Source organism: Sinocyclocheilus rhinocerous, unplaced genomic scaffold (genome assembly GCF_001515625.1).
Source record: "Sinocyclocheilus rhinocerous isolate Xijiao unplaced genomic scaffold, SAMN03320098_v1.1 scaffold1234, whole genome shotgun sequence".
NCBI classification, from domain to species: Eukaryota; Metazoa; Chordata; class Actinopteri; order Cypriniformes; family Cyprinidae; genus Sinocyclocheilus; species Sinocyclocheilus rhinocerous.
Genome location: NW_015656153.1, coordinates 329,802 through 348,653, shown reverse-complemented (window position 1 = coordinate 348,653; position 18,852 = coordinate 329,802). Strand labels below are relative to the sequence as shown.

At 35.9% G+C, this 18,852-nt stretch overlaps 1 protein-coding gene across 1 annotated transcript in view; it reads right to left on the bottom strand.

Moving 5' to 3' along the window:
• The window catches only part of LOC107719457 (leukocyte tyrosine kinase receptor-like), a 71,176-nt gene that overhangs the window by 11,485 nt on the left and 40,839 nt on the right, over positions 1-18,852 (bottom strand). Inside the window, exons 13-18 of the mRNA XM_016526866.1 lie at positions 10,988-11,138; positions 10,747-10,878; positions 10,311-10,467; positions 5,500-5,682; positions 3,164-3,262; positions 719-871 (exon numbers count right to left, since the gene is read on the bottom strand). Of these exons, the coding sequence (XP_016382352.1) occupies positions 719-871; positions 3,164-3,262; positions 5,500-5,682; positions 10,311-10,467; positions 10,747-10,878; positions 10,988-11,138 (875 nt within the window). The remainder of the gene's footprint in view (positions 1-718; positions 872-3,163; positions 3,263-5,499; positions 5,683-10,310; positions 10,468-10,746; positions 10,879-10,987; positions 11,139-18,852) is intronic.

The following is an 18,852-nucleotide window of genomic DNA, read 5'->3' as shown; positions in this document are numbered from 1 at the left end:
ATATAATTATGTATATTGATTAAATTATCAGAAGTTTAAAGCCCCTATAAAATAAGAAAAAAAAAAGTTTTTATGTATTTTTTCTTTGATACCATCTACAGTACATGCTAATAAACAGTTGCCAAAATAAACTTTTGGGTGTAAATTTAAAATTTACAGTTTAAAATATATTTAATATAAAACATTAAATATGTGACCCTGGACCACAAAACCAGGCCACAAAGGTCAATTTTTTTAAATTGAGATTTATACATCATCTGAAAGATGAATAAATATGATTTCCATTGATGTATGGTTTGTTAGGATAGGACAATATTTGGCCGAGATACAACTATTTGTAAATGGAATCTGAGGGTGCAAAAAAATACTGAGAAAATTGCCTAAATGAAGTTCTTAGCAATGCATATTACTAATCAAAAATTAAGTTTTTATATATTTACATAAGGAAATTTACAAAATATCTTCATGGAACATGATCTTTACTTAATAACCTAATGATTTTTGGCATAAAAGAGGCTGGCACAGGTCAGAACAACACCCGTAACTACTGTGGACGCGATCACCACCAGGATAAATATCAGGGATGGGGGTCTGTCTGCCAGGGAGCCCAATGGAACAACTGGTGGATGACATAAAAAGTGGTGAATTAGAAATATTTCAAACAAATGCTTTTATAGACAAACTTTTAAGGGCAAATGGCCACCGGCTGTTTAGGTACCTAGGCAGGTGACGTTGTCTGGTGCAAGAACCTCGTCGCTGTCGCACAGGCAGAGGATGAGTCTGGTATCTTCATCTCTCTTACAGCTCTGGGTCTGACAGTGGCTGCAGTTTAGATACACCTCGATCTCAGCTTCCCCATGACTCTCCATAGCTAGAACACATACAAATACATCAGTACTGCTGCAAAACCCCAGGGATTAGGCACTATTTCAAAAGAAAGATATAAACAGAAAATCAACACATATGTTGGATGTGATCCTTATATTATGAAGAGGAGCGAATTTTCTGCTGAACTGAAATATTTGCCTGCCATTGAGGCAGTAGTTATACAGTAAGTAACAACCTTGTCCTCCAGACATCCTTCTACTCCAAAAAACAGATGAAGGCGTACAAAAGTATGGATGCATACCATTTTTTATTAGTGGTTGAGTCAATGACCTCGGTACCAAGGTGCTCCCCAATGACAATCGTTTGGTTTTTGCCCGCGTGAGTATTTCTTTTTTGTCCTATCGATTAACCTAGCAACAAACATTCAATGCTGCTGCACCTCTTGATGTTAGCGTTACGGTTGTTTACTTTACTTTATTAGGTTAACCACTCTCAAAGGTCTGCCAAAATGCCACTAAAGGCATGGATTATCGCAAAACAAGACGGAGAAGTCATTGCAGCTCATTGCAACTGCATTGCCGGGTAAGTTATTTACATTTGCCTGTATTTTGTATAACTGTTAAGTGTAGTGTGGTGTTGCTTGTAGTATCTGTTTTTTTAAATATAATAATACATAAACATATAATAAAGATATATCTTAATATATTACCAATGTCTTAATATATTATTATATCTTAATGTATTAGCCATTTGTGGTTAATAAATAAATTCTATTCATTCTTTTTTCAGATTGTCAGAATCCTGTTCTCATGTTGGGGCAGTTTTTTTTTTTTCCATTGAAGCTGGTGTTAAAATGTGAGATACAGCCTCAAGCACAACTGAAAAGTGCAAGTGGCTGATGCCATCACATGTACAAAAGGTGTGTAAATGTACTGTACATATTACTATTTTGTACCCTACTCTACGACGGCAAATGACAGCAACTGTCAGTTTGTAAAACACACTTCTGCAGGGAAACACAGGGAAAGTAAGATCAAACACTGCAACTACAATTCATATGGTTTTGTCTTAGACTAAAAACTAACAGCACACATTGTAGTTGCAGTGTTATATCTTAAATGTTCCATGTTATGGACCTCATAACCAGTCATAAGGGTCATTTTTTCAAATTGAGATTTATACATCATCTGAAAGCTGGATAAATAGCTTTCCATTGATGTATGGTTTGTTAGGATAGGACAATATTTGGCCGAGATACAACTATTTGAAAATCTGGAATCTGAGGGTGCAACAAAATCTAAATATTGAGAAAATCATCTTTAAAGTTGTCCAAATGAAGTTCAATGCATATTACTAATCAAAAATTACGTTTTTATATATTTACATAAGGAAATTTACAAAATATCTTCATGGAACATGATCTTTACTTAATAACCTAATGATTTTTGGCATAAAAGAAAAATCGATAATTTTGACCCATACAATGTATTGTTGGCTATTGCTACAAATATACCCCAGCGACTTATGACTGGTTTTGTGGTCCAGGGTCACATATGATTGCCAACACCTAGTTAAAAATACAGTTCATAATTTAAGATAAAAGGTAATAGTTTATAATTGCATTAATAAAAATGATTACATTATATAATGCAAAACAGATCGTTGGTAAATTAACTAGTAACTAGTTGAACAGAATTTTTTTTTAACTAGTCTGTTAAGCATTTTATAATGTTTGTTAATGACTTAATAATGAAAGTTAACATGAAGTAGTATCAAAAATTTGTGCTTGGCCTCTTCTGGCCCTTTAACTCAAAACACACTTGCAGTAATAAACAGTGGCGCCAACTTCAATAAGTCACATAAGGTCTTCTATTATCTACCACGAGTTAAATTTTCTCAATTTCATGTTTATTACTGAATCAATGTGGATGTGTTCGTGACCTGTTTTCTCAATACAGCCAACTTCTATAAGAAAACAATCTGTGCTAGTGCATATTGGGTGTATTGAAAAACACTAAAACAATTTATTTCAGGATTTATTTCACATATTTTCTAGATGACATGCGTGTGTCTGTGTATACATATATGCAAATACAGTTCTGCTTATACGTTTTATAATCTGCAAGTTTTAGTGACTTGTTTCTGGATGTGTGTAATAAAACTAAATGCATGTGAACAGTTTTTTATGATCTTATTTTTTAAGACGCTATCATTTTTTATTTAAGATGTTATCTCGCTCTTAAAAATGCTAAACATCTTACAGATGTAAGGGGTATGTATATTTAAGAGCACAATGTACATCATTATAGACAGTCTGGATTAGATACAGCCTGACCTGCAAGTGGTTGTAGAAATATCTTTCCTATGGGGTGAACAAAAGAGACGCCGTCTTGTCCATCTGCTGTGATGCCATCAAGAAGGGGTGCATCACCACCTGGGCAAAGGTGACATCAAAAAAATAAAATAAAATTGTAATTAAAACAAACAATCCACATTGAAAAAAAAGACTTGGGCTGCGAATGCACATGTGATGATTTAACAACGGCTGGACAATAATCTTTTTAAATGAAACATCTGCCTCACAAAGCAAGTCATTCTTTGTGATAACTAACAACAGACCTTTGTTTTACAGTATGTTCCAGTAAAAACTCAGAGCAAGGGGTCAATAATAACTTTGAACAGAACATTTTAACTACAATCTAAACCTTGTAGCGTTAGGCTTCTCCTGTGTTTTCCATTACAACGTCAAAATATTTTGCTTTTGCAGTAAAAATCAATAAATAAAAAGATAATCATAAATTCTACAGCATAATGCAATGTACTGGTATATCACATAATAAATAAAGGTATATAATACAATTTATTTTCCATATTATATACACTACCATCTAAATGATTTTTTTGATTTAATAATTTTATTCAGCAAGCACAGATTAAATTAATTAAAAGTGACAGTTAAGTCATTTCTTATACTATATGTTATATTTATAATGTTACAAAAGATTCCTATTTCAAATAAATTCTCTACTTTTGAAAATAGCACAACAATTATAACACTGACAATAATAAGAAACGTTTCTTGAGCGCCAAATAAGCATATTAGAATGATTTCTGAATAATCGTGTGACACTGACGACCAAAATAATGGCTGCTAAATAATTCAGCTTTACATCACAGAAATAAATTACATATCAATATGTATTATTTTAAAGGGATAGTTCACCCAAAAATGAAAATGCTGTCATTAATTACTCACCCATATGTCGTTCCAAACCCCTAATACCTTCGTTCATCTTCAGAACACAAATTAAGATATTTTTGATTAAATCCAAGAGCTCTCTGACCCTCCCATAGACAAGGACAGAAACGTAGCAAGGACATTGGTAAAATAGACCATGTGACATCAGGGGTTCAACTGTAATTTTACGAAGCTACAAGAATACTTTTTGTGTGCAAAGAAAACAAAAATAATGACTTTATTCAACAATTCTTCTCCTCCTCATCCCGTATGTTGTGGCGGGTCATCATTATGGAGAGGTGCATATAGGTGCATTCACCTCATATCGTAAACTTGTGAACTGGGAGTTTTCTGAGAGCTACGGCTTGTACCACATGACTGATGCACCTCATGCGGAACCAGAGAAATTTGGCGGTGCTTCCAGTAGTAAACTGTAATTAAGCAGTTATTTCGTAATATTTATGTTTTAAAATTCATGTAATTGAGTTTTGCCAATGTAGATGTCTTCATACAAAAGTAATGTGAAAATAAATGAAAGACATGCAGCACAGAGTTAGATATCTAGGCTACCCATGTAATAACAACCTAAAGAAATAATTATAAAGTGTAATAATAATGCATTTGCATAGCAACTGTTACTTGTATTGTGTTTTACAGCTGCCAGCAACATTCTTTCACGCGGGTTCATTTTGTTGATTGTCGCTATAGAAACGGATAATCCCCAGTCCGAAGACGTGAACAGCACCGAGTTGAACGTCACGTGTTGTCATCTCAGAATTACGGTAATTACAACATGGCGTGAATGCAGCATATCACGACACATGCGCTTGCTTCCACTCCATGTAAACAACACATGCGCATGCTGACGCATGTGCGTGTTCAATGTAAGCAGCGGCAGCATGCGCATACATTGTTTACATGAAGTGGAAGCAAGCGCATATGTCATGATACTCTCTCCATAATGGCGGCGCGCCACAGCATAAGGGATGAGGAGGAGAAGAATTGTTGAATAAAGTCATTAATTTTTCCGTTATTTTTCATCAAAAAATATTCGAGTAGCTTCGTAAAATTACGGTTGAACCCCTGATGTCACATGGACTATTTTACCGATGTCCTTGCTACGTTTCTGGACCTTGATCGTGGTAGTAACCTTGTTGTCTATGGGAGGGTCAGAGAGCTCTCGGATTTTCTGGAATAAAAAATATCTTAATTTGTGTTTTCGAAGATGAATGAAGGTCTTATGGGTTTGGAACGACATGAGGGTGAGTAATTAATGACAGAATTTAAATTTTTGGGTGAACTAGCCCTTTAAATTGTAATAATATGTTATAATATTAATGTTTTATTGTATTTTTGATCATATAAATGCAGCCTCAGCGAGTTTATGGTTGTGATTGTGACATATGTGCAAGTGTTTTTAATCTAACATTCACCTCTGTATCCTCCACCACCGCCTCCAGCAGTGCAAGCGCCCCCACCTCCCCCAAACCCTCCAAATGTAGCCCATCCCAGCACTGACAAAGCCTCAGGACAGGATGAGCCTCCTTGACCTCCTTCCACAAGAGATTTCCCTGCCCAGGGGAGAGAAGACAGGTCGCTCCACCCACCTCCTCCACCTAAACACACACACACACAGAAATACAGACATGTTTACTCAGTGCTGGGCATGTTAGATAAAAGTTGTTCCAGAGAACTGAGAAATTCCTTTGGTTTGAGGATGCAAAATCCAGCAAACTTGTAGATACTAATTACTGTATTACTCATTGTCCGCTCTTCTACTTTTTTGGCAGATACATATGTCTATTAAGTGAGAGCCCAGAACTGCTTACATATGACAGTTCTGCATAAAAACGCATCCTCCAGATGCCAATCCCACAAAACATCCTTCATAACTTACAGGATTGTCATAAGATAATGTGATCCTGATGGCTGAACTGACAGTATTGTGCTGTTGTGAAAAAGCTGGTAGGTAGTTAATGAAGTTAGAGAGCCCATAACACACTCATAAATGTGGGAATAGCTAGAATTTGCTGGAATAATACTTGTCCTTTATCCAAATCTAAATCACAGAGTAACTGTTAGCATTCAAAGAAAGTAATTTCAATATCATATCACAGTACAAGCAGCGACTGAGAGTAGCCACTGATCCTAATGCTGAACTTTGGGGATTGACTGGACATACATTCTACTGAACCACTAGTTCATTTACATGAACCAAAATAAGCAACTTACAGATTGCTTGCATTATTCACTCAAAACCCCTAATTTTTCTTGAAAAAAAAAAGTGTCTGAAAAATGGCTCAGATTAAATTATAAATAATTGCATAGTTATATGGGCCATTCTACAGAATTGGTGCAAACTGCTGTCCCACAACCAAAAAACACTTTTAAAAAGCATTTAAGTATTAAAATCTTAAATGGTTACTAAGATCCTTCTATTATCTATAGAAACCCACAATAATATACAAAATATTAGTAAGCTTAATATATATAAAATCATCATTTATAGGGTACTTTCAATTGGGAGGTGGCTGTCCCGAACCCTAACCCCTAAATTTCAACTTATGAAAATTATATTGAAATTATTTTTGTATTTTTTTCCATTGTTGTTTTTAAAAGTATCTTTCTGATTATTTAAAAAAGTGAAGTTCAAAAAACATATTTTATATTTTCTTTGTAAATTATAAAACTTTATGTAAAAAATGTGTCCCGCATTTTTCATGTCACTACCGAAACAGTGTATGTTTTAGTCCAGTGGCTGAGACTGATTTTAACTACACCCCTAAATTTATGATCAGGAAATATTCCTGTGTCCCCCTTTGTCATAGGTACATGGTGAGTAGAAAGGCCCCATCATTTTGGGGTAAATGTGTTAAAAAATTATGAAAAATCTGTGTGTAACTTTAAGAAAGGTCACTACCAAACACCTTTTTTTCTGCAATTAAGCACACTTTTTTGGAGGTTATTCCATAACATTTAGTTTTTAAATGTGTACTACTGTTCAGAATTGTGCTAGCTAACCACGTGCTTATTAGCATCTTTGAGCTAGGTTCAAAAGTATCTAAAATTGTCACTACCAAACGGTGGAGTTTCGGTAGTGACATCTTTGTTTTTTTGGGTGTTATCCCATAAAACTGTCACTACCAAAACAGTCACGACCGAAACATGTCATCATTGTTTTGGTAGTGACAAAAGGGAACACATAATCCTCATATTTGGGGAAAATAAACAAAAGTTTAGTACAGTTATGCAAATTATTTGTATGTTTTAGAAGTGTTTTAGTATGCAAGTTAAAATTCTGTAATGTGATGTGGTTGCTACAAAAGCATTACTGTCACTACCGAAAATGTGCAGTCAGTACCGAAACATGGGATGTTTTGTTAAAAATAAAGTATACTGAATTATCAACTAGGATGTTATGATAGTTTTTGGTTCAATGTATTTTCAAACTAATTAGCCACTGATCCTAATGCTGAACTTTGGGGATTGACTGGACATACATTCTACTGAACCACTAGTTCATTTACATGAACCAAAATAAGCAACTTACAGATTGCTTGCATTATTCACTCAAAACCCCTAATTTTTCTTGAAAAAAAAAAGTGTCTGAAAAATGGCTCAGATTAAATTATAAATAATTGCATAGTTATATGGGCCATTCTACAGAATTGGTGCAAACTGCTGTCCCACAACCAAAAAACACTTTTAAAAAGCATTTAAGTATTAAAATCTTAAATGGTTACTAAGATCCTTCTATTATCTATAGAAACCCACAATAATATACAAAATATTAGTAAGCTTAATATATATAAAATCATCATTTATAGGGTACTTTCAATTGGGAGGTGGCTGTCCCGAACCCTAACCCCTAAATTTCAATTTATGAAAATTATATTGAAATTATTTTTGTATTTTTTTCCATTGTTGTTTTTAAAAGTATCTTTCTGATTATTTAAAAAAGTGAAGTTCAAAAAACATATTTTATATTTTCTTTGTAAATTATAAAACTTTATGTAAAAAATGTGTCCCGCATTTTTCATGTCACTACCGAAACAGTGTATGTTTTAGTCCAGTGGCTGAGACTGATTTTAACTACACCCCTAAATTTATGATCAGGAAATATTCCTGTGTCCCCCTTTGTCATAGGTACATGGTGAGTAGAAAGGCCCCATCATTTTGGGGTAAATGTGTTAAAAAATTATGAAAAATCTGTGTGTAACTTTAAGAAAGGTCACTACCAAACACCTTTTTTTCTGCAATTAAGCACACTTTTTTGGAGGTTATTCCATAACATTTAGTTTTTAAATGTGTACTACTGTTCAGAATTGTGCTAGCTAACCACGTGCTTATTAGCATCTTTGAGCTAGGTTCAAAAGTATCTAAAATTGTCACTACCAAACGGTGGAGTTTCGGTAGTGACATCTTTGTTTTTTTGGGTGTTATCCCATAAAACTGTCACTACCAAAACAGTCACGACCGAAACATGTCATCATTGTTTTGGTAGTGACAAAAGGGAACACATAATCCTCATATTTGGGGAAAATAAACAAAAGTTTAGTACAGTTATGCAAATTATTTGTATGTTTTAGAAGTGTTTTAGTATGCAAGTTAAAATTCTGTAATGTGATGTGGTTGCTACAAAAGCATTACTGTCACTACCGAAAATGTGCAGTCAGTACCGAAACATGGGATGTTTTGTTAAAAATAAAGTATACTGAATTATCAACTAGGATGTTATGATAGTTTTTGGTTCAATGTATTTTCAAACTAATGAATCCTTAACTTTGAAATCAGTATCAACTTTTTGCCTTTTACAATGAAAAATATTGTTAAAAATGTAATTGTTGTTGATTTACCTCTGAAAAAATTTAATAAAATAGCAAATATATATATATATATATATATATATATACAGTATATATTCAAAGTAGATCTTAATAGCAAAATCTTAATAGGTCAATATAACCCTTCAAATTAAATTATTATTACTGTTTCGGTAGTGACAAATTTGGGGAGAGGACAAATATTCACTTTCTGAAATGTATTTTCAAACTAATGAATCCTTAACTTTGAAATCAGTATCAACTTTTTGCCTTTTACAATGAAAAATATTGTTAAAAATGTAATTGTTGTTGATTTACCTCTGAAAAAATTTAATAAAATAGCAAATATATATATATATATATATATATATATATACAGTATATATTCAAAGTAGATCTTAATAGCAAAATCTTAATAGGTCAATATAACCCTTCAAATTAAATTATTATTACTGTTTCGGTAGTGACAAATTTGGGGAGAGGACAAATATTCCAAAACTTTCTGAAAATACAATATGAGAATTAACTACACAATTACAAGAAATGTGTCCCTTGGATATTATACAATTTGCATACATACACATTTTTGGAAAAAATTATTTTTTTTCAAAGATGTTTACAACTTTGACTTTGGACCAATTTTGTAGAATGGCCCATATATTTAAAGGGGACATATGACGATGCTAAAAATAACATTATTTTGTGTATTTGGTGTAATGCAATGTGTTTACGCAGTTTAAGGTTCAAAAATACATTATTTTCCACATACCGTACATTATTGTTGCTCCTCTCTGCCCTGCCTTTCTGAAACGTGTCGATTTTTACCAAGCTCATTGTTCTGAAAAGCGCGGTGTGCTCTGATTGGCCAGTTATCCAGGGCATTGTGATTGCCCAAATACCTCAGCCATGTGGTGGAAATTTTATGCCCCTTACCATAGTTGGAAACACACAGCATCTCCATGACAAAGTGGCGGTGGCAACAATGCTACAACGAGAATAAAAGTTACGCCTTCTTTCTTTAAATAAACATTTGGGCGGTGTTATGCAAATCTTCCCACTCAGTGACGTAGATTTGTGGGGGCGTGTTTGAATGAGGTATTTTAGAAAAGTGTGGCTGAGTCTTAACTTTTAGAAAGAATATCTCTTTGGGTTTGAGACTTTAATCTTTGCAACTTTACGGATCTTATATATGCACAAACAGCTTGTATCACTCCAAAGAGAACATGAAATCGTGTCATATGACCTCTTTAAAAAGATATAGCCCCTTTAAGTGGCTTAATGAAATGAGCAACATTTTTAGCTTGTAGTGTAGCAAACATTGTTTTTAAAAGAGTTAATTAAAAGAACTAATCACTGTTGAACTAATCAACTGAATGAATTTTGGGCCATAAAATAATATATTTTTGTCATTGGAAGAGTACCTGCTGCTCCGGATTTGCCATTGACACCAGGGGCGGAGGTGTCATTCTCATATTGTTCCAGGAAAATCTGGTCCAGGCTGCTCTCAGGGTCCTCCAGGTAGGCCTTTCCTCCTCCTCCTGCTGCAATCAGCAAAGGCACTGGTTCCCCGTTCTCCATCTGCCCCCGTGCATCCCAAAAACAACATCAGACTTACTTTTCATTCAAGTAAAAAAGAAAGCCTCCTATGATTCCAGACAAGCCTTCACTTCCATCTGTATTCCAATTCAGACGACCCCAAATTATTTCAGGATGTCTCAAAAATGCTTGTCTAGACAGGCACTATCAGGCGACGACTGCCGTCCACATGGTTCCCCTTAAGGGGACTCACAAGGCTGTGATGGATATTTTTAAAGATGTGTTTGAGACAAGAAAACGGGAAGAAAAGAAAGATTTTACCCAATAAACATATGTGGCTCCTCCACCACCACCTCCGCCCCCTGCCCACTTTAAGGCCGAACCATCGCTGTCAAAACCATCTTCTATCACAGAAGACTCCCCAAGACAGATATTATGGGTCAGGGGGTTCCTCTGTAAATATTTGAAGAAAACATATAGATGTAAACAGAGAGCTATACATAAATACATTGCAAATATCATGGCAACCCAATGGCCAAGTCTGAGTTTCTGCTTCACTCACTCCTGGACATGCATCTTCTCCTTGATGTCCAATTAGGATGTAGAGTATGTCGCCTTTCTCCAGTGGGAAGATAGCTGAGATGATGACACCATGTGACCGTTTGTTATGGTTTTTTGCTCCTTTGCCTCCTGCGGCTCCATAAGCTGAAATCCTGGAAAATGAGGATGTTCCCTTAGTATTCCCAATGCACTGAATTAACAAACATAAGACACACCTGCTATCCCAAAGTACTAATACCCATAAAGAGAGAAAATAATTTGAGCTAAAAAAAAAAAAAATCACCTGAAAAAGTAATATATATATTGAATTAAGTTAAATTAGGACACTTTTTGCCATTGAGAAAACCAGGAAAAAATGTGACCAATTAACCCAAATTCACCTTATATATAATATTCCCATATAATTAGACCACACTTAATCTGTTCAAATGGTCCTCTTTTTAAGATACATTTTTTAAGGAACTGTTTTACATTTTCTAAGACAATATGTGTATTTGAAATAAATAATTTTAATATTTAATCACAGTAATCATGACCATACTGTTTTTAAAGTAAAATATAATAATTCTAACTTATCAATACATACTACATTTATAAATCATAAGAAAAAACATGTTGTCGACTAAGTAAATATTTTCCAGATAATATTTCAATCATTTGCATTCACTGTAGTACACTGTCAATATTACAGCAAATTATTTTAATTTGGAAACAACATATTTTCTTTATATCATGCTTCATATTACTAATATCACACAGTATTAAAGGGTCTTTATACATGAAAATACAACTGCCTTAATATTTTAGAAAGGGGGTCCCTCACAAGGGGATCATCATACTTGAGGGTCCTTGGCATCACAAAATTTGAAAATCCCTGTATTAATATATACTATTAATCTGACAATAGCATATTAAGCCATAAGTGAGCTGTGATTATACTATCATTTTAATATACTGAATATACAACCTTAGTTAATCCTAAAATGTAAAAGGAAAGACTTTAATTCCCAAACAAGATAAAACTTCCTATCTCAAGGCAAATATATATATATATATATATATACAGGGCCTAAAATTAACACTCTCCAAGCGCCAAATGCGAGTAAAAATCCGCTTTGGCGAGTGTATGAAACTGTGTCAGTCGCCAGATGGCCGGTAACATTTTTCTAAATTCTAACAGTGCAATGTTGTGAGAACATAAACGTGAACAAATGTGAACGACGCTCCGTACAGTTGACGGGTTAGTGCTGCTTAATCACAAAAGTTTAAGCCTTTGCAATGTAAATATTCAAGAGCTAGAACAGTAGTAGAAGAGTGGGAAGTTTAAACATACGAAGCCCCGGCCTGACTGTTCAAATGGTCCTCTTTTTAAGATACATTTTTTAAGGAACTGTTTTACATTTTCTAAGACAATATGTGTATTTGAAATAAATAATTTTAATATTTAATCACAGTAATCATGACCATACTGTTTTTAAAGTAAAATATAATAATTCTAACTTATCAATACATACTACATTTATAAATCATAAGAAAAAACATGTTGTCGACTAAGTAAATATTTTCCAGATAATATTTCAATCATTTGCATTCACTGTAGTACACTGTCAATATTACAGCAAATTATTTTAATTTGGAAACAACATATTTTCTTTATATCATGCTTCATATTACTAATATCACACAGTATTAAAGGGTCTTTATACATGAAAATACAACTGCCTTAATATTTTAGAAAGGGGGTCCCTCACAAGGGGATCATCATACTTGAGGGTCCTTGGCATCACAAAATTTGAAAATCCCTGTATTAATATATACTATTAATCTGACAATAGCATATTAAGCCATAAGTGAGCTGTGATTATACTATCATTTTAATATACTGAATATACAACCTTAGTTAATCCTAAAATATAAAAGGAAAGACTTTAATTCCCAAACAAGATAAAACTTCCTATCTCAAGGCAAATATATATATATATATATATATACAGGGCCTAAAATTAACACTCTCCAAGCGCCAAATGCGAGTAAAAATCCGCTTTGGCGAGTGTATGAAACTGTGTCAGTCGCCAGATGGCCGGTAACATTTTTATAAATTCTAACAGTGCAATGTTGTGAGAACATAAACGTGAATTACTCACGCTGAGTGGGAAGTTTAAACATACGAAGCCCCGGCCTGAAAGCCGCGTCTTGAGCTCTGCTTCCTTCCTGCGCTTGAATGGACAAATTCACACAACATTATGTAAAAAATGCCCATCTCTGTGAGTATCCTAGTAAAGTAGTTGGTTCTTAAGTGAACATGAACAGCTGAGAAAAAAACCGGACACGAACCGCGCACGACGCAATGTGTCACAAGACAATAGAACCCATTATAATCAGTGATATTGTCTACACAGGATGCGGCAATTCCTCGTTCTATTTCTGAAATAGTCCAAGAACAGAACTCCAATAATCCTGCTGCTGTCTGCATTTCTAATGTTGATCAAAGAAAAAACAATCACTCACTGCTCTCGAACTTTTAAAAAAGATATAACGACTATAGTGTTTCTGATTAGCATAATGTATTACATTTCTGTAGGCTACCTGTAAATCACTGTTAGACCTGCCTGAAATGCACCGTTTCTATTTGTATCTTTGTTGTATAGTAGGCTATTTTGTGCTATTGCTTGTAATTTGATTTGCTCTTATTTTACAATCACAAAAGTTTAAGCCTTTGCAATGTAAATATTCAAGAGCTAGAACAGTAGTAGAAGAGTGGGAAGTTTAAACATACGAAGCCCCGGCCTGAAAGCCGCGTCTTGAGCTCTGCTTCCTTCCTGCGCTTGAACAGACAAATTCACACAAAATTATGTCAAAAATGCCCGTCTCTGTGAGTATCCTAGTAAAGTAGTTGGTTCTTAAGTGAACATGAACAGCTGAGAAAGAAACCGAACACGAACCGCGTACGACGCAATGCGTCACAAGACAATAGAACCCATTGTAATCAGTGATTTAGCCTTGTTCAGACTGTCGGCCCAAATCCGATTTTTGTGCAAATCCGATTGAAATCTGATCATATTTAAATAGTCTGAATGGCAACTAACTACATGAAATCTGATTTTTGCAAATCCGTTTCGAGCTACATTCATATGTGGTTTTGAATCCTATTCAAATCGCATTCCTGGAAATCTGTTTCAGTCTGACCGGTCAGATCGGATTTAGCCTAGCTTTTTCACGTTTTCACGCCACGTAAAACGTAAAAACGTCAGACGTTTTTGTAGAAAACATAATGAAGTCTTTGCAGAAACAAGCTTGTGTTGTTGCGAACTGCAAGGCAAGCGGAAAAAGATAATATACTGCTAGTATACGCACCTCTTTGAGTTTTGAAACCAGCGGAGACGGCAGCACAGAATAAAGCCGCACATTCCAGCTTCCTGCGTTTCTGCCGCTGCCTCATAAGACGAAATCCATAATAATAATAATCCAGCGCGACGGCAACATGTTGTCATGTCGTAAGACAACATCTGTATTGCAAACTGTATTGCACAATATTGATCACAATGTATATATATATATATACTGTATATATATATATATATACAGGGCCTAAAATTAACACTCGCCAAGCGCCAAATGCGAGTAAAAATCGGCTTTGGCGAGTATATGAAACTGTGTCAGTCGCCAGATGGCCGGTAACATTTTTATAAATTCTAACAGTGCAATGTTGTGAGAACATAAACGTGAACAAATGTGAACGACGCTCCGTACAGTTGACGGGTTAGTGCTGCTTAATCACAAAAGTTTAAGCCTTTGCAATGTAAATATTCAAGAGCTAGAACAGTAGTAGAAGAGTGGGAAGTTTAAACATACGAAGCCCCGGCCTGAAAGCCGCGTCTTGAGCTCTGCTTCCTTCCTGCGCTTGAATGGACAAATTCACACAACATTATGTAAAAAATGCCCATCTCTGTGAGTATCCTAGTAAAGTAGTTGGTTCTTAAGTGAACATGAACAGCTGAGAAAGAAACCGAACACGAACCGCGTACGACGCAATGCGTCACAAGACAATAGAACCCATTGTAATCAGTGATTTAGCCTTGTTCAGACTGTCGGCCCAAATCCGATTTTTGTGCAAATCCGATTGAAATCTGATCATATTTAAATAGTCTGAATGGCAACTAACTACATGAAATCTGATTTTTGCAAATCCGTTTCGAGCTACATTCATATGTGGTTTTGAATCCTATTCAAATCGCATTCCTGGAAATCTGTTTCAGTCTGACCGGTCAGATCGGATTTAGCCTAGCTTTTTCACGTTTTCACGCCACGTAAAACGTAAAAACGTCAAACGTCGTTTTTGTAGAAAACATAATGAACGTCTTTACAGAAACAAGCTTGTGTTGTTGCGAACTGCAAGTCAAGCGGAAAAAGACAATATACTGCTAGTATTCGCACCTCTTTGAGTTTTGAAACCAGTAGAGACGGCGGAATAAAGTCACACATTTCAGCTTCCTGCGTTTCTGCCGCTGCATCATAAGACGAAATCCATAATAATAATAATCCAGCGTGACGGCAACATGTTGTCATGTCGTAAGACAACATCTGTATTGCAAACTGTATTGCTGTTATTGTTGTTTTTAGGTTGGCATAACAACGCAACGGCATTGCCATAGAAACCAACGCACATTCCATAAAATGAAAGAGCGCTTATGGACACATAAATTGGATATGAACAGTTGCAACACGCTGTGTGGACAGTCAGTTATTCAAATCAGATTCCATCCGGATATGCACAAAATCGGATTTAGGCTGACAGTCTGAATGAGGCTTTTGTCTTCACAGGATGCGGCGTGGCGCGGCGCGGCGCGACACGACAAATCGCCGAAAGTAAACGAATTCCCCATTCTATTTCTGAAATAGTCCAAGCAACGGCCGCTTTTTCGCATCAAGTGTTGACAACTTCAAGCTGCTGCGGTGTAGACACGGTGTTAAAGTGATAGACACAGAATTCCAATAATCCTGCTGTTGTCTGCGTTTTTAATGTTGATCAAAGAAAATAGGACAAAGAAAAAAACAATCACTCACTGCTCTTGAACTTTAAAAATGATAAAAAGACTATAGTGTTATTTGATTAGCGTAATTTATTACATTTCTGTAGGCTTTTTTTTGTTATTAAAGCCAGTCAGTGCTTAGGGCACCAAAACAAAAGGATACAATATAAAATAATTCAGTTTTCGAATGAGGGATAGCCTGGGTCTGACCTCTATATTTCAGTCTGGCACCCTGAATGTAATAATATCACAACATAGTGTTGTATATGTTCATCTGATAGTTGTCTGGCATGTTTTCCTGTCTCCTGCATCTCCTCTCCTGCATGCCCTTCTTCACAGACAGTTTTGGAGTTGTTTTTAATGAGCTCCCATGACTAGCCTCTATAATCACTGTAAATCAGTTCAAAGGCTTGACTACACAGGGGCCAGATTAAGCAGAGTACAGGAAGAGATTTATCTGTGCCTACAGCCAGTGAGTCATGCCTCACGCTGCCCTTATAAAAAAAAATGTGTGAATGAGGGGAAAAGAGAGAGAGACGAGACACAGGAAGACAGTAAAGAACTGTTTACACATGGTACTGACATGCATCTCCTCGCAACTGGATTTTGAGGCGAGAATCTCTGCTTTTGAGACTACAAAGATTATGTTGAGAAAGCACAAAAAGTGAAAACTAGTCTAAGGCTGGTTTCACACCACAAGCGTGAGCAGTGTGTGAGCAGTGCATATTTTTTTGGCATGCATGTTAAAGGGATAGTTCACACAAAAATGAAAATTCTGTCTCCTCATGTCGTTCTAAACCCATAAGACCTTCGGTCATCTTCGGAACACAGATGAAGATATTTTTGATGCATTCTGAGAGCTCTCTGACCCTCCCATAGACAGCAAGGATCCTTACACGATCAAGGCTCAGAAACGAAGCAAGGAGATCACTAAAATAATCCATGTGACATGGACAAAGAAAAAAACAATCACTCACTGCTCTTGAACTTTAAAAATGATAAAAAGACTATAGTGTTATTTGATTAGCGTAATTTATTACATTTCTGTAGGCTACCTGAAAATCACTGTTAGACCTGCCTGAAATGCACCGTTTCTATTTGTATCTTTGTTGTATAGTAGGCTATTTTGTGCTATTGCTTGTAATTTGATTTGCTCTTATTTTACAACTGACTATTTACTAGTCTTTAAAAATGTAGCCTATACAATTTTTATTGGTTAAACTAGTAGTTTTAGTAGGTATCGAAACTGGAATCAAGGATTGTGATTTTTCTCTCTGACCCTCCCATAGACAGCAAGGATCCTTACACGATCAAGGCTCAGAAACGAAGCAAGGAGATCACTAAAATAATCCATGTGACATCAGTGATTCAACCGTAATTTTACAAAGCTACGAGAATACTTTTTGTGCGCAAAGAAAACAAAAATAACAACTTTATTCAACAATTCGTCTCCTCCGCGTCACCCTGGCGCCATTTTAGGCCTGATCACCGACGATGATGAATCAGCCTATAGAGAAGAGGTGTGCACCCTGACTAATTGGTGCCACAACAACAACGTCTCTCTGAACATCAAGAAGACCAAGGAACTGGTGGTGGATTTGAGGAGACGGACCAGTGAGCACTCCCTCATCACCATCAACGGGACTCCAGTGGAGCGGGTCAGCAGCTTCAAGTTCAAGGATTTGAACCTCACCTGGACTACTCACACACAGTCAGTAGTGAGGAAGGCCCACCAGCGTCTCTTCTTCCTCAGGCGACTGAAGAAATTTGGTCTGAGCTCAAAAATCCTCAGACAGTTCTACAGTTGCACTGTGGAGAGCATCCTGACTGGTTGCCTGGTACGGGAACTGCACCGCTCTCAACCGGAAAGCCCTGCAGGGAATAGTTCAGACAGCCCAGCACATCGTCGGAGGTGAGTTTCCCTCCCTCCAGGACATCTACACCCAGAGATGTGTGAGGAAAGCACGGAATATCATCAGAGACTCCTGCCACCTGAGCCATAAACTCTTCTCGCTGCTACAATCAGGCAGATGGTACCACAGCATCAGGACCCGAACCAGCAGAACGCGAGACAGCTTCTTCTTGCAGGCCATCAGACTACTGAACTCCAGATAGCAAAACGATACTACCCCTACTAGTCCTACCCCTCACACTGGATTCCATCTACACACCAGCACACTGACTCTGACAGCACTGTAGCATGTCTTGCACTGCATAGCATAGAACACATGCAGCTCCATCTTCTCTTCTGCACTAACAAACTACTGCACTGAACTTCACAGTAAAACACTAACAGTATACATCACTGTAAGTCATATATAAAAGCTATACATACATTTTTAAGTCTCTTGAGTATACTGTGTACTATGTGTATATTATGGAAATGTGTATATTGTATATTGTGTACAACTGTCTATTGTATATTGTGAAAAATGTGTATATTGTGTAAAATGTGTATATTGCTATTTATGTATATTGTAAATTTTTTATATCTTGTTGCTTGTACTGCCATGGCACAGAGTCTTGTACCTAAGAATTTCACCATCGTTACACTTGTGTGCACGATGTGTGACAATAAAGAGATTTAGATTTTTTTTATTTTGGAGTATCACATACGTAAAGCGTTTCTGTGTCAGCAGCACCGTACACGGATACGCTGTTTACATTGTTTACGCTTTGATCTGAACTTAAACAATGTATCCGCGTACATACGTTGCATACGTTGTTTGCGTATGTGATACTCTCCAAAATGGCACTGTAGGGTGATGCGGAGGAGACGAATTGTCGAATAAAGTCGTTATTTTTGTTTTCTTTGCGTACAAAAAGTATTCTTGTA